At 41.8% G+C, this 26,627-nt stretch overlaps 1 protein-coding gene across 1 annotated transcript in view; it reads left to right on the top strand.

Annotated features, from left to right (window-relative positions):
* RARRES1 (retinoic acid receptor responder 1) overlaps window positions 1-24,234 on the top strand; it is a 35,766-nt gene extending 11,532 nt beyond the window's left edge. The window contains exons 2-6 of the mRNA XM_031009274.3: window positions 7,364-7,426; window positions 10,291-10,486; window positions 16,305-16,441; window positions 23,253-23,315; window positions 23,396-24,234. Of these exons, the coding sequence (XP_030865134.3) occupies window positions 7,364-7,426; window positions 10,291-10,486; window positions 16,305-16,441; window positions 23,253-23,315; window positions 23,396-23,545 (609 nt within the window). The 3' untranslated portion in view covers window positions 23,546-24,234. The remainder of the gene's footprint in view (window positions 1-7,363; window positions 7,427-10,290; window positions 10,487-16,304; window positions 16,442-23,252; window positions 23,316-23,395) is intronic.
* The last annotated feature ends 2,393 nt before the right edge of the window (window positions 24,235-26,627 follow it).

Here is a 26,627-nt window from a genome sequence, read left to right as displayed (position 1 = left end):
TTAATCTGCTAACTGCCCCAGGCTGGTCTGCTCGCTTCCATGCCCTGGCGCACACGCTACCTTTCCAGAGCACCCTCTCCCTCTCTCGGCTTGTCTAATCCTAGTCCTTCCTGGAGATGTCCCCACCTGCACTGGGTTATACTTTCATTTATACCTTGTCTGAAAGGGTCTGCATCCAGGGGCTCCTTCTAAAGTCTTAGATCACCTTTACTTCCATCTGTTATGGGTTGAGGTGTGTCTTCTAAAAAGAAATGTTATATCCAAAAAGTTCTAACCCTCAGTGACTAAGAATGTGACCTTAAGTGTAAACAGAGTCTTTGAAGATGTAATCAAGTTAAGATGAGGTCATACTGGATTAGAATGGGCCTTAAATCCAATGGCTGGTGTCCTTATATAATATTAAGGCCATGTGGATATGCAAACAGACTCAGAGGAAGACCACCATTTAAAGATAAAGGTGGCCCGGAGGATCCCTTGAGCCCAGGAGTTTGAGGCTGCAGTGAGCTATGATTGCACCACTGCACTCCAGCCTGGGTGAAAAGAGCAAGACCCATCTCACAAACAAACAAACAAACAATAATAGAGGCACAGATTGGAGTGATTCAGTTGCAAACTAAAGAATGCCAAGATTGACAGCCACCACCTAAAACTAGGAAGAGGCAAGGAGGGATTCTACCCAGAGTCTCAGAGGAAGCATGGCCCTGCTGACACCTTGAGATTGGCCTTCTGGCCTCCAGAACTGTATGAAAATAAATATCTGTTGTTGTAAGCCACCTAGTTTGTGGTACTTTGTTACAGGAGCCCTAGCACACTAATACATACATCATGCCTGGCAGTCTACCTTCCAGAGGAAGGTTTGGAGTGGTTCTTGTCCACAGGGACCTTGGTTACAAGCACAGTCCAAGAGCATCCCAGCGCTCTCTCTCTCTCTCTCTCTCTCTCTCACACACACACACACACACACACACACACACACACACACCAGAAGCCAGCTTTTATTCTTCCTTTTCTTAGAGAGGTTGCTGGGCTCTATTTTTCTGTGTAGTCCTGTGCGGTATTTGGGAAGAACGGGGCTCTGCAGGCCAGTTTTCCTGCTTCCTGTTTTGTGACTTTGGCCAATTCCTTAAGTTTGGTCAAGTGCCTCCATTTCTTCATCCTTAAAATGGTGATAACAATCATACGTACTAAAGGGCTTTAGTGATATAATAGGTTAGTACATGGGTACCATGTTGGGTCGGGTGAGGCACACAGTAAGAGTACAACACGTAATCACTTTTATCATGATTCCCTCCAATGATGCTTCATATGTAAGCACTGAATGAATGCTTAATATTGATTTGCTAAGGATTTGAGGATCATTTACCAAAACATAAATAAATAAAATCTAGTGTGATGAGTTCAGGTCTTTGAAAGCATTCCATTGTACACTCTCGAAGAGGTCTTTGAAAGTGGCCTGTTTCCCTCCAAACTGATTGCAAATCAAACCAAAATCAAAGTGCTGATCAGTCACTAAAGAGTACATGATGGTATGGCGTATGAGGAAGGGGAGGTGGAAGGTATATGGGGAAGTGGATGGGACTGCCTCTTTTCACTGTCCAGTGGGGCCAAAAATCACCTGTAAAATAAACACACAAAAAGTAAGGGCTGGGTGCAGTGGCTCAAGCCTGTAATCCCAACACTTTGGGAGGCCAAGACAGGTGGATCACCTGAGGTCAGGAGTTTGAGACCAGCCCGGCCAACATGGTAAAACCCCATCTCTGATAAAAATACAAAAATTAGCCGGGTGTGGTGGCAAACGCCTGTAATCCCAGCTACTCGGGAGGCTGAGGCAGGACAATCGCTTGAACCCGGGAGGTGGAGGGTACAGTGAGCTGAGATTGCACCATTGCACTCCAGCCTGCGTGAGAGAGTGAGACTCTGTCTCAAAAAAAAAAAAAAAAAAATTAGAGCATAAACCATGTTATTAGTGGCCCATGATTATGAAGAATTTAGTTCCAGGCTGTAGTACACAAGTCTTTTATACATAATTTTTTAAAAATCTACAGTGAAGAGCTACTAATTTATTCCTTCAGGTTATACAGTCATATGGTCATTTGCTTGCTTTTTCTTATTAAACAGCCCTTTTTGGAAAAATATTGGAACAATGTGTTCTGCCTTTGACTGTGTTTAAAGAAAGGGATGTCAAGTTTCCTGATCTGTTTCACAGATGGGCAGTTCTGGCAGTGTGTTGGGGAAAGGAATGAAATCACTGTAATCTATATTACAGGAATCCTTCTTTCCTCAGGAAAGCTAGAATTGTTGGTCAACTTTCCTCGTGTCAGATTTGGCTGTTTCAAAAAAGTCTACTTACTTTTTTCATGGCTTTGAATTTAATGGATTAGCTTTATACCATGTGGCTGTAGCAACCTGCTGTGTAAGTCCCAGAGGGAGCATCCCTGGGCAAGACCAGAGGTCTTTATAAGGTGAGTGCCTCCAAAGCCCCACCTCCCCACAGGGTGCCTCAGGGAACATCCTTATATGAGTCAGTTTCTTCACAGACCTCCATCACAATTTCTCTGGGATACATGCCCAGAGTGGTATTTCTAGGTCATAGGGCATTCACACATAAGCTTGATTTGATCACGTACGCCAGATTGCATATGCCAGACTGCAGTCGTAAAGCCCCAAACCCCACCCAGCAATGGGCCCTGTCCACTTTCTGATTGCCAGTCTACTAGTGGTACTGTATTAACTCATTGCTTATTTAATTTGCATTTTTGTATTTCTGTAATTACTAATGAGTTTGAGTAGGCCTTCAGAGCTTTGTTAGCATACTTAATACATGTAGAGTGCTTAGAACAGTACCAGGCAATTGGCCCAATTATTGGGCTACTTGCATTATTCTGTACACACAAGCATCTTTTAAATGACACAATGTTAAAAATGTTGTTTTAAGGCCAGGCGCAGTGGCTCACGCCTGTAATCCCAGCACTTTGGGAGGCCAAGGCGGGCGGATCATGAGGTCAGGAGATCAAGACCATCCTAGCTAACATGGTGAAACTCCGTCTCTACTAAAAATACAAAAAATTAGCTGGGCCTGGTGGCATGTGCCTGTAGTCCCAGCTACTCGGGAGACTGAGGCAGGAGAATCTCTTGAACCCAGGAGGCGGAGGTTGCAGTGAGCTGAGATCATGCAACTGTGCTCCAGCCTGGGCGACAGAGCAAGACTCTGTCTCAAAAAAAAAAAAAAAAAAAAAAAGTTGTCTTAATATAAAATGTATTCTAGTGATGATTTCTGATCTTGAATTACCTGCTTATTTTTTACTTTCTGATAGGACTTGGGGTTTGGTGGTTTATGACTGCTCTTACATGGCTGGTGGGAGGGTGGCCTGCCGCAGCTTGGCTGGGGGGCAACCTGGCATACTTGGTCCACCATATGCTTCTCTCCATTTCCACTGTCCTCACCTTGGCTCCAAGCCCTGCTCCCTCTCCCCTGCCCCCTCAGCCAGCCTCCTGCTCTCTCTACATTCACTCTGCACAACTCCTCACTCCAGCATCATTCTCCATACTCCAGCTAGAGGGATCTTTTCAAAATCCCTCCTTCTGGTCCCTGGCTTTCCATTTCTCTCAGGACAAAATCCTCTTTGTAGCCTGCAGGTGTGGCCCTTGCCACCCAGTCAGTCTCTTACCGGGTCCCAGCTCCAGCTCCAGTCTTTCTGCCCTGGGGCCCCATGGCTGCTCCTCAGGCCCTTGCCAGCTCTCCTCCCCACACCAAGACCAATTCCTTCTTCATCTTCAGAGTTCAGCTCAAATGTCGCTTCTCTGATCCCTAGACTAGACCAATTCTCTAGCCATCCTCTCATAGCTCTTAAGTCAGCCACAATCAAATAATCAATCCTACAATGCTCTATTTAAGGCCCTCTCCCGCTAGGCTGCCCAGAGTGGCTGCTGCTGTTTTGCTCTGTCTTTCCTGCACCCAGCACAGTACTTGGAATAAGGTAGGAGCTGAAATCATGGAGTGATGTTGTTGAACATCAAGGACCCCTTCATCACAGAATATTTTAAATCAAGGACAGCCAAAGTTCAACACAGTCCTAAAACCACTGGAGAGCAAGTGCGAGACACTGCATCCAGAGGAAGGTGGCCTGGCTCCCGCCCACTCCACACACAGGCCTGTGGCTGTGCGGCTCATCTCACCAGAGCAAAACAGCACGGGGCTCTTATGACTCAGAGGAAGGGAGAAGGGAGAGGCCTTTGTGAGAGATAAAAGCACTGTGTCTTGATACATGATAAAGTACAACCAAAAATATACACATTTTATTTTGGATGAAATGTGGACCCTTTTAAGAGTGCTTGTTAACCAGGCGCAGTGAGTCACGCCTATAATCCTAGCACTTTGGGAGGCCAAGGTAGGCGGACTGCCTGAGCTGAGGAGTTCGAAACCAGCCTGGGCAACACGGTGAAAACCTGTCTCTACTAAAATACAAAAAATTAGCCAGGTGTGGCAGCGTGCACCTGTAGTCTCAGCTATGCAGCAGGCTGAGGCAGGAGAATTGCTTGAACCCAGGAGGCGGAGGTTGCAGTGAGCCGAGATCGTGTCACTGCACTCCAGCCTGGGTGACAGAGCAAGACTCTGCCTCCAAAAAAAAAAAAAAAGAGTGCTTCCTTAAAACAAAATAAATCAAATCAGCAAAGAAAATAACTCTTTAAAAGAACAGACTCCACACCAGCTCAAAGCCCTTCTCACTTTGCCTCCATGTGTTTCCAGAGCACTGTTGCGTCAAATCATAAGTCCTGTATTTAAAATATGCACAATTATATCAAGAATAAGGAGGACTTTAGTGAATCTTTCTGCATAGCATATAACCATGCCCCAATGTATCACTGGCGTGAAGGCTGATGTTCCTCAGGATTCTTATTCTACACATCTTCCCTGGGGGACTGCATTAAATTCTATGGCTTTCACCACTACCCCTGCTGATCCTACTTCTATAACCCTCAGCATTTTCCGAGACATCTCAAATTTCCCCATGTGCCAGAGAATGAACCCTCCCAACTCAGCTTTTTCCTCATCTCATGAATGGCCTCCGCACCCACCCCTGCCCACCTCACAGCTAGAAACCTGAGGGTGTCGCTGACTCCTCTACAGGAGGCTGTACCCAGGAAGCCCCTACTCAACAGGACAGGCAGACTCCCAGGTGCTGCGGTGCACATAGCAGGGGCGGGGCTGGTGCAGCGACCCATTCAAGGCTTAGAACCCACTGGCAAGCTGAAGTGTCGCCTTCTGAGTGTTAGTTGTTTGCAGGTGCCCATGTGGCTGGAAGTGTGAGAGGCAGCAAGCCACAGCCCTGTGTTCCTCCCACATTCGCAGGTACTAAGGATGCTGAACTTCAGGAATCTTTGAGATAAGAGGTCATGGGAGCCTTGTCCAGCCACTGTCAGGCATGTCTCATTTATATCCTTTCACTACTCATTGGGTGTTTCAGGACTAACCCTGATGGGAGACCATGTTATATAACATCCCCTATCCTTGAACTTGGGTCAGTCTCTTGTGTTTAGCCCAGTTCTTCTGCTTTCCCATGCCTATAGATTTTAGTAATAATAAAAATAGTAAACAGACATTGAATTTTACACTGACCCAGGCACTGTCCTAAACCCTGTTTATGCCTTATCCTACTGTTCACAACGCCCTGTGTATTGTGGATATGTTTAATGTTACTCTTCCAGACTTTGGGATCAAGTTCCAAGTCATCTTCAAAAAAGTGAGGCTTTCCATACCCTTGCACCCACCTCCCCAGACACCTTTTCTCCAGCTTCACTGTCCCCCTGGAATTCCAACCCCTACATCCCACTCCCACACCTTTGCCTAACACTGGCTCCTCAAAGAGTTAGTTTAGGCCTCACCCACTCTAGAAAGCCTCCCGCAGGCTGCGCTCTGCCACACTGATCAGCTACACTACAAAACTGTTTCCAAGATAGAAGTAGGTTTCTGGAAAGGCCGGGCTGGACGTCATATTTCTTTATATCTCCCCCAAGGCCTGGCATAGTAGGTGATTAACAGCGAATGAGTGAATAGACAGACTTGTGTGTGTGCATTGTGTAAACCAAAATTAGTGCCTCAGCTTACAATAGAACTCATTTGAAGACTGACGATGAGCCCTCAGCAAACTGCTCTGTGTGCAGTGCTCTTGGGAATTCTCTCTCCTTCCCCAGCAACATCTGTACATGTACAAGCTTAAATATTCCCTACATAAATAACCGCCAAGGAATCCTTTCCTTCCCTTCTCCAGTTTCCCAGCATTTTTTAAGAATCTATAATAGGAATGGATGCTATCTGGTCTATTTAAAATAAAATAATGCTGTTTGTTTATTGCATTGCTACGCTAAGATGCAAAGGAAACTGGTGTTTCCAGAGTCCAACCTTCATCAATGCTATGTGAAATAACTTCAGCTCTATACAACAGCAAGTTCCCTTTCCTCACTAGGAAATATTTCTTTTACTGATTTATCATTTTGCTCTCTTAAAAAAAAGATGGCAAACAATAAGAACTTCTTCTAAACAGTTTAAATTGCAATGACATAAATATGTATATTCCAAAATATGCACTGGAATCAATTCAACAGTTTTAAAAGGCTAAACATTAACATTTCTGAAGTTTACAAGTATGCTTGCCTGTAAAAACTGCAAACGAAACAAAGAGCATAGCATTGGAAGACTTCTTCAGTGTTGGTGATTCATCCTGTTGCAGACTGAAGTTCCACCTCACACCTGTGCTTGTGGGTCCCCTCTGCCTGTACCGGGTGTCCCCCACCTAGATCTGGGATGGCTGCTTCCTTCCTGTCCTTCTGGTCTCATCTTTGAGATCGCCTCGTGCCAAGCAAGCACCTTCCTACACCACCACTGTCTTTCTTCATTCATCAGCCCCTGAAAGCATAATTATTACTTGTTGTGCGTTTGTTGCCAGCATCCCCCACTGGGCTATGGGTGGCAGGAGAGCAAGTCCTCGTCGGTCCTGCTCGCTGATGTGGCCCCAGGACAGGGCGTGGAGCAGGCACTGAGGAGTTGGGGATGAAGGAATTCCCTCCAGCTCCCTGCACACTCCTGTTCTTTTCTCCTTTAGCTGCTCTCACAAAGTCACTCCAGTCAGAACGCAACCATTTCCCTCTCAGTCTCCCTCTTTGTGAGTAGGTGTCAAACTAGCAAGCAGAATGGCACAATCAGAACAAAATTTGAGATCTTTCTTCTAAGCCATCACCAATTTTATTCAGGTATAAATGCTACAGCCACCATTTGCATGTCATGTTATCCTAAGAGTGTGATTCCTGGATATGAGGATGTTTAAGGGAGCTTCTACTATACTAAGATTCAGTTTCTGTGTTCCAGATTAATCCAAAAGAGGGATGTAAAGTTCACGTGGTCTTCAGCACAGAGCGCTACAACCCAGAGGTAAGCTGCCACAATTGGCAAAGTATCCTATTAGCAACTGCTATAAATCTGGCTTTGTAAAAAAGTGACAATCTTAATATATAGTGATCTGGAGGTTTGCTTTTGTTTTTTCCTGATCTGTTTCCTATTTGTTATCAAGAACTAAAGAACAGAACTAGGCAAGAGCTCAATATTTAACTACTTCAACTTCATGGTCTTACACAGGGTTGCATTTAAAACAATCCATATAAGCGATCACCTCCCTCTTCCTTGGGACCCCGGGAGAGAATTTCACAGCTCCCTCTGGTATCCCTCCTAGCTCCTCAGAGTCCTCAGAGTGACTCACTCTCAAATGCCAACTTATCCTCTTCCTGTCAGAGGGTGACATTTCTGGTTAGCAGGCCAGCACAGCGTGAGACCAACCCCATGAGCTAACGTACACAGAGACACTCTGTAAAACACGAGCACGTGATCCAGCCGTTATCAGCCTCACTACAGCTTTGACCAAGCAGACCATGTTTTGCCAAGTTTCCTGTTCCCTGTTTTCAAGAAGAGAGTAAAGAGAAAACTCCTATAGAAATTAGAGCCAGATGAACTTCCTTGTGCTAGGCCAAGCTGAAAGGCGGCAATCAGAGCATGGGCGGAGAGGAGACCAGCCCAAATGCTCTTTGTCTTGTGCTGAGAAGCAGCCTGGAGCAGGCAGCATCCAGGATTAAAGTGTTCCAGGGTGACAGAGTTTCGGGAGTTGAAGGCATGACTCCCCCAACCCCATGCTTCTGGAAGAATGCTCACCAGTACTCAAGTTCCAACAAGTTCCAACATGACAGCAGTATGCTCTTTGTTTATTAACCTATGAATTAAAATTTCCTTAAAGCCTATGAAAGATGCCTTTGATTGTTAGTGTTGCAAACTGAAAGTGTTAAGCTAGAGGGAATACAATTACTAGATTATTTTCACCAACAATATGCTTCCCTGGATTTGATCCTGTAGATGCATTAAGAACAGAGCGAGCTAATTGAAACCTTCCATTTCAGGGGGTGAAGGGCAGTTCTTTTATCCTCAGGCAACGGCTTTGATTCCATGGAGATGTTTTGAGGGGGAAATGAAAAGGAAAATGAAAGGGGGCAGTACCTTGTTCTTTTTCTCTTCTCTGGAAATGGCTTTGACAACAGAGGAGGCCATGTACTAGATGCCTTCTGCCCTTTCATAAGCCTCTTCCTGAATGCTTCCTTCACCGTTTTTCTATGTTGCACCAATAATTAACATCTTAAAGCAGTACTGAAATTCCCTCTCACTCAAAACCAGCACTCACAGGAGGAAAAGTTGCCTACTGGAAAATGTTTCTCAGTTTTTTGAGGTAGTTTTAGAAATAGGCTTATTAAGCAGATCCAATTTTTTTATTTTTAATTTTTATTTATTTATTCTTTTTGAGGCAGGGTCTTGCCCTCCTGGCTGGAGGAAGTGCAACGATCATGGCTCACTGCAACCTTGACTTCCTGGGCTCAAGCGCAGAGAGAATTTTGATTACAATTTGTTTCCTCATGGACTTTTTTCATTTTTGGTAGTTGTTTTCACTGGGACTTCACCTAGTTTAAACAACCACAAAAGTAAAAACAAGATTATCACCTCAACTATGCAACCAGCCAACGAGAGTTGGATTTGGGCAGGGCCAAGACTAGTGGCCCATGCATGAACTTCCTCAAATTCTAGGCCCAGTGCTGATATGTGCATTTTTCAGGGAATAAGTTCCCTGGCTTTTCTTATCTGGTTAAGGAATCTGGGGAATTCCTTTAAAGGGGGAAGAACCACTATGCCAGAAATGAGTCATACATCTGATGTCTAGTTGAAGCTCCAGATGTTTCTGGATTATAAAATAAGTGAGGAAGATCCCAGAATATCCAAAACATCTACATTTAAACATGAATGCTGGGGGTGGTGGCTCATGCCTGTAATCCCAGCACTTTGGGAAGCCAAGGCAGGCAGATCACGAGGTCAGGAGGTCGAGACCAGTCTGGCCAACATAGTGAAACCCCATGTTTACTAAAAATACACACAATTAGCCAGGCATGGTCGTGGGCACCTGTAATCCCAGCTACTCAGAGGCTGAGGCAGAAGAATCGCATGAACCCAGGAGGCAGAGGTTGCAGTAAGCCAAGATCGTGTCATTGCACTCCCACCCAGGCAGGACTCCATCTCAAAAAAAAAAAAAAAAAAGATGAATGCAAATAAACATCACTCAGGTAGTTGAATGAATCCCATGTGGATGATCAGTGGATCAGTGCCCCCATTTCTTCTGGATTAGATCTTGGCATAGAGAGATGAGGTTAGTACAGAGAGCCTGGGCTTCGGTGTTAGACAGAAGTGAGGTCAAGCCCTGGCTTATTAGCTGTGCGACATGGAGTAGGTACCTCCTTAAACCTCAGTATCTTAATCTTTCAAACTGGAATCAGAGGACCTAATTCATACGGCAGCATGAAGATGCTGTTGTTATTTTTGTAAATAGGAGCCAGCTTCATCTTTTAGTTCAAGTTAGTAACTTTGAGGTCCACCTAAGTATTATGTTGGTCCACATTAGAGAGTAAAGTGGCCACTACTCTAGAGGTTTGAGCCAAGCAGTGCTCAATGGATGTCAATGATATTTCTTTGGAAATATGCCCAACATCATTTTATAAAGTCACAATCAGAAGACAAGAGTTTAAATGATAGCAAAGAGAGAAGGACTGTTGTATTCAGCTGTGAGCACAACCCACTATAAAGCAAAACCCACTACATCTATTGATGCCAGAGCCTGCCTGCCTTGTACAATGAACTCTTCTCAATCTTGTGTGTACTTGTGTGCACTGGGATGAGTGGGAGGTGATAAAATATCCTGTTTAACTCCACAGTCTTTACTTCAGGAAGGTGAGGGACGTTTGGGGAAATGTTCTGCTCGAGTGTTTTTCAAGAATCAGAAACCCAGACCAACCATCAATGTAACTTGTACACGGCTCATCGAGAAAAAGAAAAGACAACAAGAGGATTACCTGCTTTACAAGCAAATGAAGCAACTGAAAAACCCCTTGGAAACAGTCAGCATACCTGGTATGAATCAGCATTTGGAATTTCTACATTCAGGAATGTATGTAATAACTAAATCCTTAAAAGAAAGATCATTTAAGTTTTTATCCCTAAAGTGGCACTTTCATTCAACTAAATATTGTGGTATCCCTCATAATTTAAACAAAACTCAGAGGTATCACCTTTCTGTTCTTCATCTCTAATCCAACACAGTAACTCCACCAACAGTATGTATCCCTTTCATCTCCTCATTTTCCAGCTGGGCGCGGTGGCTCACGCCTGTAATCCCAGCACTTTGGGAGGCCGAGGCGGGCAGATCACGAGGTCAGGAGATCAAGACCATCCTGGCTAACATGGTGAAACCCCGTCTCTACTAAAAAATAGAAAAAATTAGCCAGGCGTGGTGACGGGCGCCTGTAGTCCCAGCTACTCAGGAGGCTGGGGCAGGAGAATGGCATGAACCTGGGAGGCAGAGGTTGCAGTGAGCTGAGACTGTGCGACTGCACTCCAGCCTGGACAACAAGAATGAAACTCCATCTCCAAAAACAAAAAAAAATAAACAAAAAAAAACTCCTCATTTTCCATCCCAGAATGAGGGGCACAGTAAGAACTGAACCCCCAGGTAAGAGGTACAGGATTTTGAAATAGGATATGCATATAGGGGTGCTGTTTTCAGGGTTGAGTCCAGGAGCTGAGGTGACATCTCTATTTTTGGCAGTGGCTTTGGAAACTTTAGACGACAGCCTCCAGAGCCACTACTCTGCTCATCACAGCCTTACACTCCAAGGCCAGATGAGCCCTCTCTGGGATGCTGCAGGGGAGTCATGTTTATCTCATTTCAAGTCAGTGGTTAATGGGCAGTGGTGCTGTCTCCAACAAAGGAGCCCTGCCCTCTGAAGTGACTCAGCTGAAGGGAAGCAGAGCTCATGCGTTCCTGCACTCATCAGAATGTGTGGACAGCAGTTGAGACTCAGCACATTTACTGGCAAATCCAATTTTCAAAACCACGAAAGTCATCTCTTGGGTATTAAGCTTGATGTCTGACCGCTACAGCACTCATGGTCCCACCCTCTCCCACAGTTCACTCATTTGCCCAGATTCTGTGGCAAACCCATGTCAACACTGGAGGCTCTGTAGTCTCCATTCCTGAATGTCTCTGCTCCCCATCAATTTACTGAGACTAAATGTCCTTAAAAACCTCGAAGTGGAATACTGCTTCTTCCATTTCTAAAATTCTGAACCCTGAATGATTCTCACATGATAGTTCTCTGACAACTCAGATCAAATCCTGTGCCAAGGAATCAAGGGGAGCAATTAAAATCTCATGTTGTAGCAGAATTTGTTTATATTGAGTATTGCTTGAAATAAATGACCTGATGACTGATACTTATAAATCTACACTTATTTAGGAATTGTTTTCCTTTAGTTGGGAAAATAGGGCTTATCTGTACTCCTTAAAACACAAATTTTAGAAATTGTATTGGATCTTTTCTTTGAATATTTGCCACAGGATCATGAGATTTTAGACACTCCTTAATAGTGCAGGCTAACTGTATGTTTAGTTAGTAAGTCCTGTATATCCATAGGGACCATTCTATAATAATCTAACTTAATGTAGCTACTGTAAGACTTCAAAAAACTTCTTTAATAGAGGGCAACTTTTCATCAAAAAACTTGTAAGTTTTGCTGTCATAGTAAATTCAGCAGAGACATTTAATGGTGCTATCTATAGCTTGTCTGTGTATGTAAAATTATCTACTTAAAACCAAAAACGTTTGGTTTTAGATAAGGTAAATTTTACCCAGTTCAAATCTCAGGGGGGCCAGGCGTGGTGGCTCATGCCTGCAATCCCAGCACGTTGGGAGGCCGAGGCGGGTGGATCACGAGGTCAGGAGATCGAGACCATCCTGGCTAACACGGTGAAACCCCATCTCTACTAAAAATAGCCAGGCATGGTGGCATGAGCCTGTAGTCCCAGCTACTTGGGAGGCTGAGGCAGAAGAGTCGCTTGAACCAGAGAGGCAGAGGTTGCAGTGAGCCAAGATTCCACCACTGCACTCCAGCCTGGGCAACAGAGCGAAACTCCATCTCAAAAAAAAAAAAAAAAAATCTCAGCAGATTCCTATTCAGTATTTAATGGATCCAAGGCATTGGACTGTTGTAGTACAATGGGTAAGTGAGAAGATCTAATCCATTTTGGAATATCCTTGCTCCACATTGTTTTTTCCCCTTAAGTTGTCTGTTTTTTATGAGTGGAAGTTTCACTTCTAATGAATTTACAAACTTCCTAGCAATGAATCCAAGTACACTACATACAGAGGGAAAGATTGAAAACCTGGGAATAACCAGCTAAAGTTGTGTCTGCCCAAGTGGTTCTATAGCAGTGTTGCCAGCACTTACCCTTTCAAATGTTCTCACTATTCATGGTATTTAGTATAACTGGTTTATCTTCTAGGGTGATGGGTTTTGATCTCACAAATCTGAACTCACAGCAGCACCATAAGATAGAACACGTGATGATGAGCTGGATCAAGGAAGTTTTCAGTCAATGAAGACAGGAATGATGGGAAACCTCTTAAAAGCAAAATAAGCAAAAAAGTTTATATCCAAGATATTGAATTCAGAGTCTTGTATTACATAATGTTCTGAAGTTCTTATGGTTCAGCTGCTCATAGCAATGAGGAAAAAAAAATTCATTCGTGAAATGCTGATATTCTTCTCAGGAAGTAGAAGTCCGCAACATACTTTCTACAATAACATCTGTAAAAATAGTCACAGCTCCCTATTGATTACTTGTCATATGATGACAGGAAAAAATGACATTACCAGGTTAAAGAAATTACACAGAAAAGCCAGTGAAGAGTACTGGAAGTCCTCAGTTCCAAATATGAAGGCACTTCGATATTAACAGGAAAGCATTATGGAACCAAAAAACTTATATATGTCACATAAGGGTGATATGATGACAATGAAGGGCAACAAATACCTTTTGCTTTATTCTCAACAGGTATTTTCTTCTAAAAGATTTCTCCAAGTGCTGAGTCTTCAATGCTGCTATTTATTTCTAACATCTTACTGCACTCCACATGACTGCTGTGTTGAAGCTTTTCCATTTTTTCAAGGCCCACACCCCAGCCTCATGCACTTTCAGGAGACAGTCTTGCCTCCTGCTTTACTGAGACTGAGACATTTGATTCTGTCATTTCTTCCCACCTCACAAAGTCACTACGTCTTCCCCAACCCTCTCTTTAATTCTAAGACTCCTTTTGTACTCTTGGTTCTAGTTTATCTGGTTCTTTCATAATTTTGCCCCATCAGTATCCTTCCCACCTTGAGAATCTCCGTCAACCAGTTCCTTCTCTTGTCCTATAAAGATCGTCAAGATCAGAGTTCTGTTGACCAGTTTCTTCATAGACCCATCACCCCCTCTTTTTCCTTATTCTGTCTACTTTTCAAAAGTAGATTCTATACACATTGCCTCAACCTCCAACTCTTCCTATTTGGCTTCTACTCTATGTACATAAAGGGACCACCCAGATCACCAAAAACCCTAACCAGATCTTGCTTCTTATCCTTCTTGATTTATCTGTATCACTTTTTTTTTTTCTTTGAGACAGAGTCTCCCTCTGTCCAGTGTGTGGTGGTGCAATCTAGGTTCACTGCAACGTCTGTCTCCTGGGTTCAAGTGATTCTCCTGCTTCAGCCTCCAGAGTATCTGAGATTACAGGCGTGTGCCACCACACCCAGCTAATTTTTATATTTTTAATAGAGATGGGGTTTCACCATGTTGTCCAGGCTGGTCTTCAACTCCTGACCTCCGGTGATCCACCCCCCTTGGCCTCCCAAAGTGCTGGGATTACAGGCGTGAGCCACCATGCCCGGCCTATCTGTAGCACTTTACATCATCCACCTTCATGACTTTTTTGACACTGTATTTAATACACCTAATAACAAACTCAACTTGTTTTCACCCAAAACGTTCCCACTTTCTGTCCTACATTTAATGGTATTACTATTCTCCTAGAGTTGGCTAGAAACTTTGGTCATTATCAACTAATCTACTAACATTTAATAACTTGCCATTTCCTATCAAGCCTGCATTCACAAAGTATTTTGGACTAATCTTTTCATCTCCAAATCCACTGTCACCATCCTTCATGCCTGGGCTTCTTCTCCCTGAGACCACCGCACCCAGCAGTCAAAGTCATCTTCCACACTTACTACTCAGTTGCAGTTCATACCCACTCTGGCAGCGCTGGAAACAAGGCCTTTCAAAATCTGCTGCCAGTATACTGTATATTCTATCAAGAACAGTCACTGAGGCTGCCCCTGCCTGGTGCCTTCCTACCTTCACATGCTCACTTTCTCACTCAGACCCCCACACAAATGACAGCAATTCAAGGCGCAGCCAAAATCTCATCTCTGTGAAGTTTCCCCTAACCCTCTCCAGCCCAAAGCCCAAAGAAACCTGTCCCTTCCCTGCTGTCCCTCAGCTTTCTGATCCTCCCTCTCTTAAGGAATGTATCAACTATAACCCCACCATGTCAACATGTGGAGGGTGGGGACCCATCTTGGTATCCTTCACAGATCCCAAGAAATCAATGAATGCTGTCTGAATTACCTCTGAGTATAAACTAGCCAAGTTCTACCAATACAGAATAGAATTTATGCTAAGGATTACTTTACCCAGAAGGATTAGTTTCCTAATAAGTTTGTTAGTATTCCTCATGTATTGTGCTATTATTAGGCCTTAATATAGTATCCCTACAAAACTGCATAAAATGATGGTTCATGAACAGTCACCTCATAAAATTTGAGCTCCTAAAAGTCACCAACAATAATTTATTAGTCATTGTATCCCTAACCTCTCACAGTGTCTAATACTGTGTAAGTTTTAAGAAAGATGTTTGCCAAATTTAAAAGATTTTAGGTCCGAAAACAATGCCACAGAAAAAAATCTACCTGTTTTCTTCACGTGTTAAACAAGAGTGACAGAGATGCTGCCAACACATTGATTAGCTTTAAGGCCAATGATTAGAGAAGCCCAAAGATATTCTGGCAGACTGGGAAGCAAAGACCACCATCACATTGACTATAGACCTAAACCAGAAGGTAAGGTGAAAAATATCAGTGATAGACTTTTCAACCTAATTAAAAATGCTTCTTGGCCAGCACAGTGGCCTTCATCTGTAATCTCAGCACTTTGGGAGGCCATGGCAGGAGGATTGCTTGAGCCCAGGAATTCAAGGCTACTGTGAAGCGTAACTGTGGCACTGAATTCTGGCCTGGACAATAAAGCAAGACCCTGTCTCTTTAAAAAAAAAGCTTCTTAACTAACAAGACTAAGTTAAATTGAATGTCATCTTTGAGTATTCAGTAATGAGTATGGAAAAGTCACTTTAGCTGCTAGGTGTGCAACAGTTGGAAGGAGGAGACTGAAATCTGAGAGATTTGGTAGCAGACTGTGGCTGTGGTCTCAGGGAGAAGCAGCTCAGGCCTGAAGGGTGGTGGCAGTGGGTTCGCAGAAGACAAGATGGGTCCACGATACTTTGTGGACATAGGCTTGATACAGCGTAGGCTTCATAGCTCTTACTTTGCGTGTATACAGTACAGCAAATGGCCATTGATTTATAATAGATTTACTCAGTTTGGCAAGTTGAAGAATATAAATCTACATACTAACATAGAAACAGATACAAACAAATCACACATCTGGCTCAAGGTCTTGCTGTGAGAGAGATGACTGGTATGACTAAGTTTAAACCCTATTTCATTTCTGCAACTTCTGAGATTTTGTCTCAAAAATGCATTAATACAAATGTGCTTTTTTTGTCTCTCTCAGATAATCATGGACATATTGATCCCTCTCTGAGACCCATCTGGGATTTGGCTTTCCTTGGAAGCTCTTATGTGATGTGGGAAATGACAACACAGGTGTCACACTACTACTTGGCACAGCTCACTAGTGTGAGGCAGTGGGTAAGAAAAACCTGAAAATTAACTTGTGCCACAACAGTTACAATCAAAGTGGTCTCATGTGAACTTCTAATTTCGTATCAAGAGTTTTAATCACATTTATTTCAATAAATATGTGAGTTCCTGCAATGGGCCAAGTATTGTTTCAGGGGCTGGGGACACAGTCGTGAACAAAGACACAATGTTGCTGCCCTCATTTAGATTAATTCTAGTGAGAGAAGATAAAAAGAGACAGTGAGCTAATAAATAAATATGTATCATATGATGGTAAATGTTATGAAAAAAATTAAGTAGCCAAGGTGGAAGGATCATTTGAGGTCAGGAGTTTGAGACCAGCCTGGGTAGCATAGCAAGGCCCTATCTCTACAAAAAAATTAAAAATTAGCCAGATGTAGTGGCACATGCCTATAGTCCCAGGTACTCGGGACGCAGAGTTGGGATGATTGCTTGATTCAGGAGTTGGAGGTTGTAATAAGCTATGATTGAGCTACTGTACTCCATCCTGGGCAACAGAGTGAGATGCCATCTCTGTCTCAAAAAAAAAAAAAAAAAAAAAAAAAAGTATTGCAATATTCTAGGCAAGGCCTGGTGGTGGCTTGGACCAGGGTGGTGGCAATGGGGCTGGAGAGATGTTTGGATTCTGGCAGATTGACAGTATTTGCTCATGGGTTGGATATGGATATCAGAGATGAGAGGAGTTAAGGATGATTTTTAGGATTTTGGTATGATTAACTAGAAGGACACAGTTTTCATTTACCAATTGGGGAAGCTTATAGGAGGAACAGAATTGAGGGAGAATTATCTTGATTTGGAGCATTCTAAATTCTATAACCAAACAGAGAATTTGTATAATCTTCTGGACAGAAGAGTCTGAAGTTCAGGGGAGAGGTCTCGGCTGTAGTTGTCACCATATAGTATTTAAAGCCACAAGACTGGATGAGATCACAGATAATGAGTGTAGACAAAGAAGGTAAGTTATGTAAGGACTGGATCATGGAACACTTCTGACTTAAGCAGTTAGAGATATGGGAAAAGAAAGTATTTCAAGGATGAGGACTGGCTGGTAGTACTAAATGCTGCTGGAAAGTCAAGTAAGATGAGGACTGAGAACTGCCCATTTCATTGACCAACTGGAAGTCAATGAAGGGAGAGCTTATCAAGAGCCCTCTCACTGGCACAGTGGGGACAAAAGGCAGATTGGGGTAGGTTCAGGAAAGGATGGGAGGAGAGGAAGTGGACATTCCATCCTTTCAAGAAATTTAGCTATAATAAAGGAGAGTAAAAGGAAGGAAGAGGACTACAGCTGGATGATGGGTGAGCATAGGGCTGAAAGGTTTTTTGCATTTTTTTTTGGTTGGGAGACATAACAGCATGTTTATATGTTGAGGAGGAAAAGTCCGGCAGAGAGAGGCAAAGCAGGAATTGCATGAAAGAGAGGGAAAAGTTGTTAGAGTTACTGTCTTTGAGTAGGCCAGAGAGGATGTGATTAATCCAGATGATATTAGAAACACGGAGAGTTCACGTAGAGGGAAAGCAGGAAACAGTGGCCCAGTGCTAGGAGGGCAGATATCAAAGTAGGAGCTTGTGGAAGCTCTATTCTAACTGCTTCTGTCTTCTCAGTGAAAAAGGAGGCAAAGTAATAAGCTGAGAGCAGGATGAGAGCAAAGGTGTTGGGATTATTAGAGAGGCAAGCTGAACTAATCATAAGCACCAATTTAAAAAATTCGTTTTGTTCATAGGTTCACCCATGGATGGATCATCAGTGAGTATCTTCTGAGTACAGGATTTACCCAGCATTAAGTCATCATTTTTAATGTCAATAATACATAGTTTGGTTTGCTTTCCAAAGACCACACGTACAACACACATCAACTAAAAACCTAGATTTTGTCTTTACTTATCAAAATGAACATGTCTTTCCCCATATAGAATGCTTTTAAATAGAAATTACCATCTAATTGATTGTTGCCATATAACAAGTCAAGATACAGTACGTTCTTTTGCTAGGTAAGTTTCTATCTGTTTCTGACACACTCATCTACCAAGATAACCACATCCTCAACAAGAGGCTTTTACTGTACCTGATTTTAAAGTTAGGGGGAAGAGGTTGTTTTAAGCGTAGAAAATGGTGTCAAGATAACATAGAACTAATTGTAGTAAATGTGAGAGGAAAACTTAATAGGAATAGAGCAACACATTGAGATAACAGAAAAAACTAGGACATTTAACATGTTTCCCTTTCTTTTGCAGTTGCATATGACACATTTTTACCACTAGGACATACTAGGGTACAAAAATAGCAGGTGTATTTCTCTCCCGTTCTAACCCGTCTTTCATGTCCATCATCTGTCCACTAACATCCCTCAACCAAACTGCACGTAGGAAAGCGAGGACATACAAGTAACTAAACAGTTAAAAAGCAGAAATGCAGGCTGGGTGCAGTGGCTCATGCCTGTAATCCCAGCACTTTGGGAGGCTGAGGCAGGTGGATCATGAGGTCAGGAGATGGAGACCATACTGGCTAACACTGTGAAACCCTGTCTCTACTAAAAATACAAAAAATTTAGCCAAGCATGGTGGCACGCGCCTGTAGTCCCAGCTACTCGGGAGGCTGAGGTAGGAGAATCGCTTGAACCCGGGAGGCGGAGGTTGCAGTGAGGTGAGATCGTGCTAGTGCACTCCAGCCTGGGCGACAGAGCAAGACTCTGTCTCAAAAAAACAAAACAAAACAAAACAAACAAAAACAAATGCAGAGGGAGAATGGTCATTGACTAAGAGTTTTAGATTTTTTTTTCCCCCTGTGATGTCTGGGTGTTAGATAAATAATAGTTGAATATGCAGCTGAGTCATCCAAGGCAAATCATTTCATCTCTTAGGGCCTATTAAATGAGGACTCACAAACGGATTGAAGTTAAACTAATACAAATTTAAATCCCTGGAGCAATTAGGATATTTGGTTTCAAGGCTGACATGCATTTCAGCTTAGAGTTCTTTTAAAGAAAAGTATGCACATATCCACAAAGATTTTCAAATTCTGCTGTTCAGTGGCCACTAAGGTCTCCTGTGACCGTTCATCAAAAGAAGCAACACAAGCAACAAGCAATGATTTTTAAAAAGACACTATGAGCAGAAGGTCTAAATACTGTTCTGAGAGACTAGCAACAGGACACTAGGGCTGAGAAAGCCAGTATGGCACGGAGGCAGGAAGTGACTGGAGGTGCTCTTGGCCCAAGGTAGCTCAAAAAAAGTATGAAGATTATAATTTTTCCAAAAACTTTCTGGGAATTACTATCTTGATACTCAGGGCTAATTTCACCTTTTAATGCAATTGTGTAAAGAAGTACAAGCTTATAAACTCACAGCCCCAAATGAACAAGGCCTGAGGGAAGAGTGTGCAAAAAAAAAAAGAAAGACTGAAATGCAAATATAAAGTAAGACACATCTTACTGGCACAACTCTTTCCTTAGAACTGAAGAATAGATGTCATTCCCAATACTATGAGGACAGTGCCAAGAACACGGGATATATGCTGGCTAGGGAAAAAAATGGATAAGCCCGTACCTTTAGCCTTTAATATGAATTGAGAAAAGTCAAGCTGAGTATTGTTCTAACTCTTATCAATCAGTACCAGGTTTGTAAGCACCCCAAACTATCTAACCTGCAGCACATCACTATCAGTCAGCTCATCTTCATATTAAGTAGAAGTCTCCATTAGCCAAAGCTACATATAGAAACCATCCTATCTACCTTATCTATTATGCTGAAATCTACTTTTGATAACTTCTATTACTAACTTAAGCCTAATTCTTCTCTACTAAAACCACCCTAGTTCTGTTAGAGATCCTTTGCTCCCTTTTGGGGGAAGCAGGGTGGAGGGGCATGGGGTGGGTTGGGTTATGACCAAGTAAAAGGGAACAAACAAAACACTTCCAGTCTGTCTGCAACAAGATTAAGTGCTGAGTTACCAGGAAATGTAGCAACAAATCATCATCCATTTGGGCTACAAGATTTGGCACTTGTGATGATCTGAATTGAAGCCAAAAAGATAATTTCTGAATAATATTAAAAATAATGACTTCTTGGCAGAGCTTGACATGGGGAGGGCAGTCCAATCTTGGCATCCTTTGCCAGGCTGGGATGTGCAATGTCCTCTTCTGCATTTTTTTTAATAAGCTGTGCTTTTTGGTTTGGTTTAAAGGTGGTTCCTCCTAAAGGAGGAGGAATCTATAAAAACAAAAATGTAAGGGGATGTTTCGATAACTTTATTGAGGAAGTTCTCAATCAAATGACAGAGGGTTTTACCAGCATTATCACGACTCATATTTTTGTATTTAAAAATGGGTAACACTCTTTATGCTTTTACCAAAACAGTCTGTCAAATGGGGCTGGAATCCTAACATTTGTTTTAAGCTCTGCCTTTTTTGCCTCAATGGAGACTGCCATGATTTCCTTCAGAAATGCCATTTTCAAACGCAGAATAAGGCATTGTTCTCAAAAAAACATTTTAAGTGTATAAGTAAAACCAATTTTTATATATATATATATATATACACACACACACACACACACACACTTATTATTATTTTTTAAATAAAGACAAGGTGGTCTCTATTAAAAAATAATAATATTGCCCATGCTGGTCTCGAACTCCTGGGCTCAAGTGATCCTCCCACTTTGGCCTCCCAAAGTGCTGGGATTACAGGCGTGAGCCACCATGTCCAGCCTAAAACCAATTTTTAAATTATAAAAATACATGGTAAACAGTCAAGACTTGAAAAATAGTGCAGACAGCACAAAAGTCTGAGACAAATATCCAGCTGGTGTGGGACATCTTGGGATAGATAATCATGTACTTCCAAGGTCAAGACAGCCACCAAATGAAGGTCTAGCAAGGCTAAACACACCCTCAAAGTGACAATGCCAGACTGATCACTGGAACCTCCAGTAACTGTTCCCTTAAGAAAGAGACATTGAATTTTCTCTCATGAATTCTCTGACTTTCCAGCTTGTGCCTCAGATGTTTGCTTTGAACATTCGTGGGTACACTGTGAGAGACGAGGGAAACCTACTGACTATTGCCAAGAAGAATCATAGAAAATGCAGTTGATTTCTGATTTATCCAGGCCCTCTGGGGAAGGAAATGCCTCCTTTCCTTCAGGCATTTCTGAAGGAAATCATGGCAGTCTCCAGCGAGGCAAAGAAGAGGCAGAGCTTAAAACAAATATTAGGTTTCCAGCCTGTATCTTCCCTCCAGACTTCACCTACTGGCCATTTCACGGCTAGTAAAAATCTCCATCAATGTAGGCAAAGGGGAGTCTAAACTTCTTTGGTGGGGGGGGGGGGGGGGGGTTGCTTTTTTGTATTCTTTAGTATTCTTAATAGAAACCTGGTAATGTAACCAAAATGCAAGTTTAATCACTTGCTGCTTGCAGAATCCAATTCACGAGTGAGGTCTGGTATGAAGAAAGTGACTTTATTCCAAAGCTAGCTTAGGGGAAGAAGTATAGGCTCCTGCCTTTAAGGTACTGTTTCCCTTTTGGGACAAAAAACAAGGGCTTTTACAGGGGGACTTGGCATAAATGGCATGCAGAAGAGGGAGCAAGCAGGTGCAGGGTCTATGTGACTTCTTGGGTGCCTTATCTACCCGGTGGTCAAGCTGACGCCATTGTGGGCAGAGCTAGATTGTAAAATGGCCATTGTTTCAAGACACTTGGACAGAGTTCCCTCATGGGCCTAACTGACGTTGTAAATTGACTGTTGTCTCTTAAGGCCTTCTCCTGGTGGGAGAGTCCCAGCTCTCAAGCATTGAAGTGAGCACATACATAAGCTTGCCATGCAGGGAGCGTCTGGTAAAAGGGAAGGTAAAAGTTATGATTCCATTTCTAAAGAGCTAAGCAGGAAGCAGAGAACAGGGAAAAAGGCGGAAAGAGAAAAGAAAAAAATTGTTTTTTAAGTAACTCATTCTCTTTCTCTTAGAAAAATGGAGTACTCAGTTATAGTAGGAAAAGACTCAAATTATAATCCAAATTAAGGTATTTTTTTAAAAATGTTCTTTCTTCCATTTTTACTAGTGAACAGATAAGCACTCTTGCAAAAAAAAAAAAAAGGAAATGTCAGAAAGAAAATACGGAGTTGGTTTAGTCACTAGTAAAATGTACAGAAACGATGTGAATAAAAGAGATGAAGACAACTGCCTGCCTACTGAAAAATATCCAATGCACTGGTTTTAGAAACAGCGTGTATAGCTTCATGTGGTATATATGAAGAATGTGGGTGTTGGAGTCAGTAGATCTGGGTTGGAATTCCCATTTGTCCCTTCCTAGCTGTAATCTCAAATTACCTCTCCTGTAAAACCAGGCTCATAATACATAGATTGTAAAGGAGAATTAGATGAGAACATGTAGAAGGTGCCTAGCACAGAACCTGGCCCATGGTAGGCCTTCTAGAATTACTGGTTGCCCCTCCCCTTGTCTTACTGCCTGTCATATCAGGGCTAATATATCAGCTTGAGGTATATATACAGTATCTAGATCCTTAAGGTTGTCAAAAGAATCTCCCTATTCCCACAGACTTCAGTCTCCATCAGAAAAAGTGACAGACATTCAACCAGACTTTCATATAACTCAGTGACAAGACAAAAATGAGGATCCATGACTTCCATATCTTGAAGCAAAATACCACCAAAAACCGTGAGGCTGAAATCGAAAAGGCAGTAGGAGACACAAGGCACCCATTCAAAACAAGAATGTATTGTATAGTTATTACACTAAATACCACCATATTTATTACACTAACTCTTTTTTTCTCCCTCTAGAAAACTAATGATGATACAATTGATTTTGATTATACTGTTCTACTTCATGAATTATCAACACAGGTAAAACATAACATTGTATGTAGAATTGTTTTTACCATAAGTTTTTGCAGATTATAATATTTTATAACTCTATTTCCTAGGAAATAATTCCCTGTCGCATTCACTTGGTCTGGTACCCTGGCAAACCTCTTAAAGTGAAGTACCACTGTCAAGAGCTACAGACACCAGAAGAAGCCTCCGGAACTGAAGAAGGATCAGCTGTAGTACCAACAGAGCTTAGTAATTTCTAAAAAGAAAAAATGATCTTTTTCCGACTTCTAAACAAGTGACTATACTAGCATAAATCATTTTTCTAGTAAAACAGCTAAGGTATAGACATTCTAATAATTTGGGAAAACCTATGATTACAAGTAAAAACTCAGAAATGCAAAGATGTTGGTTTTTTGTTTCTCAGTCTGCTTTAGCTTTTAACTCTGGAAGCGCATGCACACTGAACTCTGCTCAGTGCTAAACAGTCACCAGCAGGTTCCTCAGGGTTTCAGCCCTAAAATGTAAAACCTGGATAATCAGTGTATGTTGCACCAGAATCAGCATTTTTTTTTAAACTGCAAAACATGATGGTCTCATCTCTGAATTTACATTTCTCATTCTTTTGAACATACTATAGCTAATATATTTTATGTTGCTAAATTGCTTCTATCTAGCATGTTAAACAAAGATAATATACTTTCGATGAAAGTAAATTATAGGAAAAAAATTAACTTTTAAAAAGAACTTGATTATGTTTTATGATTTCCGGCAAGTATTCCTTTTTAACTTGCTACCTACTTTTAAATAAATGTTTACATTTCTAAATAATGAAATGTGTTGAATGTTCTTGTGAAAATTTGTATACAAAGGAAAAATTTGTGCTAAACTGGAATTAAATGAAATGGTAATATTGCTTAACTTAAATTTTACAAATAATAGAACGTCTGTCTCACCAGATAAAGCTGTCTGCAAACATGCATCAAAAGAAACACTGATGTAACTGAAAGTATATTAAATATTTACAATTTTCATTTACAAGGACAACTTGGACTGAGTGTTGGCCTAAGTAATTTATAAAGGCAAACACAGTATGTACCATAATCAAATTCAGTGGAGTACCTCCTTAAGGCAGGAGGCATTGATCCAGGAAATGTTGTCATCATTTGCCTCTCAAAATTAGTATCACTTAATGGAATGTTTATGTCAGTGTGTAAAAACCTTGAGCCAGGTTTTGTAGCCAGTAACTGATTAGGAAATATCGGCCTTAAAATATACCAAAACATTACTTCTAAGTGTGCACTGTTAGACAATCAGAAAAGTTTACACTAAAGGCATGAACTCATATAAAATAAAATAAGCTCATCTAGTTTATATATTTTTCTACTTAAAACCCTATGCTTTGCATTTATCTTCCCAAAATCCAGCTGATTTACAATTTAAAAAAATTTTTTTAATTAAAAAAAAAAAACGGCTGGGCGTGATGGCTCACGCCTGTAATCTCAGCACTTTGGGAGGCTGAGGTAGGAGGATCACTTGAGCCCAGGAGTTCATGACTAGCCTGGACAACATAGTGAGACTCCATCTCTTTAAAAAAGTTTAATGATTTAAAGATTTGTGGCTGGGTGTGGTGGCTCATTCCTGCATTTTGGGAGGCCAAAGGCAGGAGGATCACTTAAGCCCAGGAGTTCAAGATCAGCCTGGGCAGCATAGTGAAATCCAGTCTTAATTTAAAAAAAAACATATATATATATAAAATAAAGAGTTGTAGGTATTTGGAAGCATTGCAAACAATCATTTAAAAGACACATCAGCTCTCCCACCTATGTGATAATGAAGAGATACTCCTTGTAAATTATCAGAAATAATCCACAATGATTAAATTATGCCAAAATCAAGTGATAAATTTCTGTAACTGAAGTTCCCCAAATGATCTTCAAAAAAAGTCCTAAGAGCATTACAACAGTATATTCAATGTCCTATGATATTTAATCAATCTTTTAGTGTCACATTAAGGACTAGAAAAGGGCATTTACTTGGTGTTTCAGCTTTCTAGAGTCGGAGCTTTCTCAAAGTCCTCATCCCCATAAATGCATTTTTCTTTTTTCCTTTTTTTTTTTTTTGTTCGTTTGATCTTCACTGGGTAGCTATCTTGACTTTGGAAGGAAATGGTTATCTATCCCGGGATGTCCCACACCAGCTGATTATGTTGCCCAGGCTGGTCTCAAACTCCTAGGCTAAAGGGATCATCCCACCTCGGCCTCCCAAAGTGTTGGAATTACAGGCATGAGCCACTAAAGGCATTTTTCATTACTGAGATTAGGCTCACAAACACATCCATAATCCAACCAGGTAATGATTCTAAGGTAACCCTTTAGCAGATTTATTACAGTACAATAGATTATGAGGGGTAATTCTATACATACAAATAATATACAAACACAATTACCTAATTTATTAATTTACAAAACCCAAAAAGTTAAACCAACTAAAAATTTATCAGTATCACCATCAGAACATCTTTTCTTTTTTTTCTTTTTTTTTGAGACAGAGTCTCACTCTGTTGCCTAGGCTGGAGTGCTGGAGTGCTGGAGTGCAGTGGTGCCATCTCAGCTCACTATAGCCTCCGCCTTCCGGGTTCAAGCGACCCTCCTGCCTCAGCCTCCTGAGCAGCTGGGGCTACAGGCGTGAGCCACCCCGCCCGGACGATTTTTGTATTTACAGTAGAGATGGGGTTTCACCGTGTTGGCCAGGGTGGTCTCGAACTCCTGACCTCAGGTGATCCACCCACCTTGGCCTCCCAAAGTGCTGGAATTATAGGCGTGAGCCACCACGTCCGGCCTCAGAACATCTTTTCTAGCACAAACTCTAAAATTGTTAACTTAATTTTACCAACATTGGTTTCACTAGCTAATAAACAACAGAAAAATCACTTGGCATAAAATGAAAAACTATTCCCTATGTCCTCTTTTCATTAAGAGTCTAAATTATTCTGAATCACTCTTAGCTAATTACAATTACATACAGCATGACATTCATTTTCCTAATACCTTTAGAACTTTCTTAAGACATATAAAATAATACCAGGGATTTTGTCTACATTCCATTTTATTTTATTCATACTTTCATTTTCTTCCTACCTGAATTACGAATTTTTAGAAGTTGAACAAGTTCTTTTGAAAGTCAGTTGGAAGCTTATATAAACAGGAACACTTTTTTTTTTAAGGTAAAGTTATCAAGCCAGGCATGGTGGTGTGTGCCTCTTGTCCCAGCTACTCCAGAGCTGAGGCCAGAGGACTGCTTGAGCTCATGAATTTGTGAGCAGCCTGGGAAACATAGCGAGAC

The sequence above is a fragment of the Gorilla gorilla genome, chromosome 2, assembly GCF_029281585.2.
Source record: "Gorilla gorilla gorilla isolate KB3781 chromosome 2, NHGRI_mGorGor1-v2.1_pri, whole genome shotgun sequence".
Lineage (NCBI taxonomy): Eukaryota > Metazoa > Chordata > Mammalia > Primates > Hominidae > Gorilla > Gorilla gorilla.
This window is presented reverse-complemented; position numbering and strand designations above follow the sequence as displayed.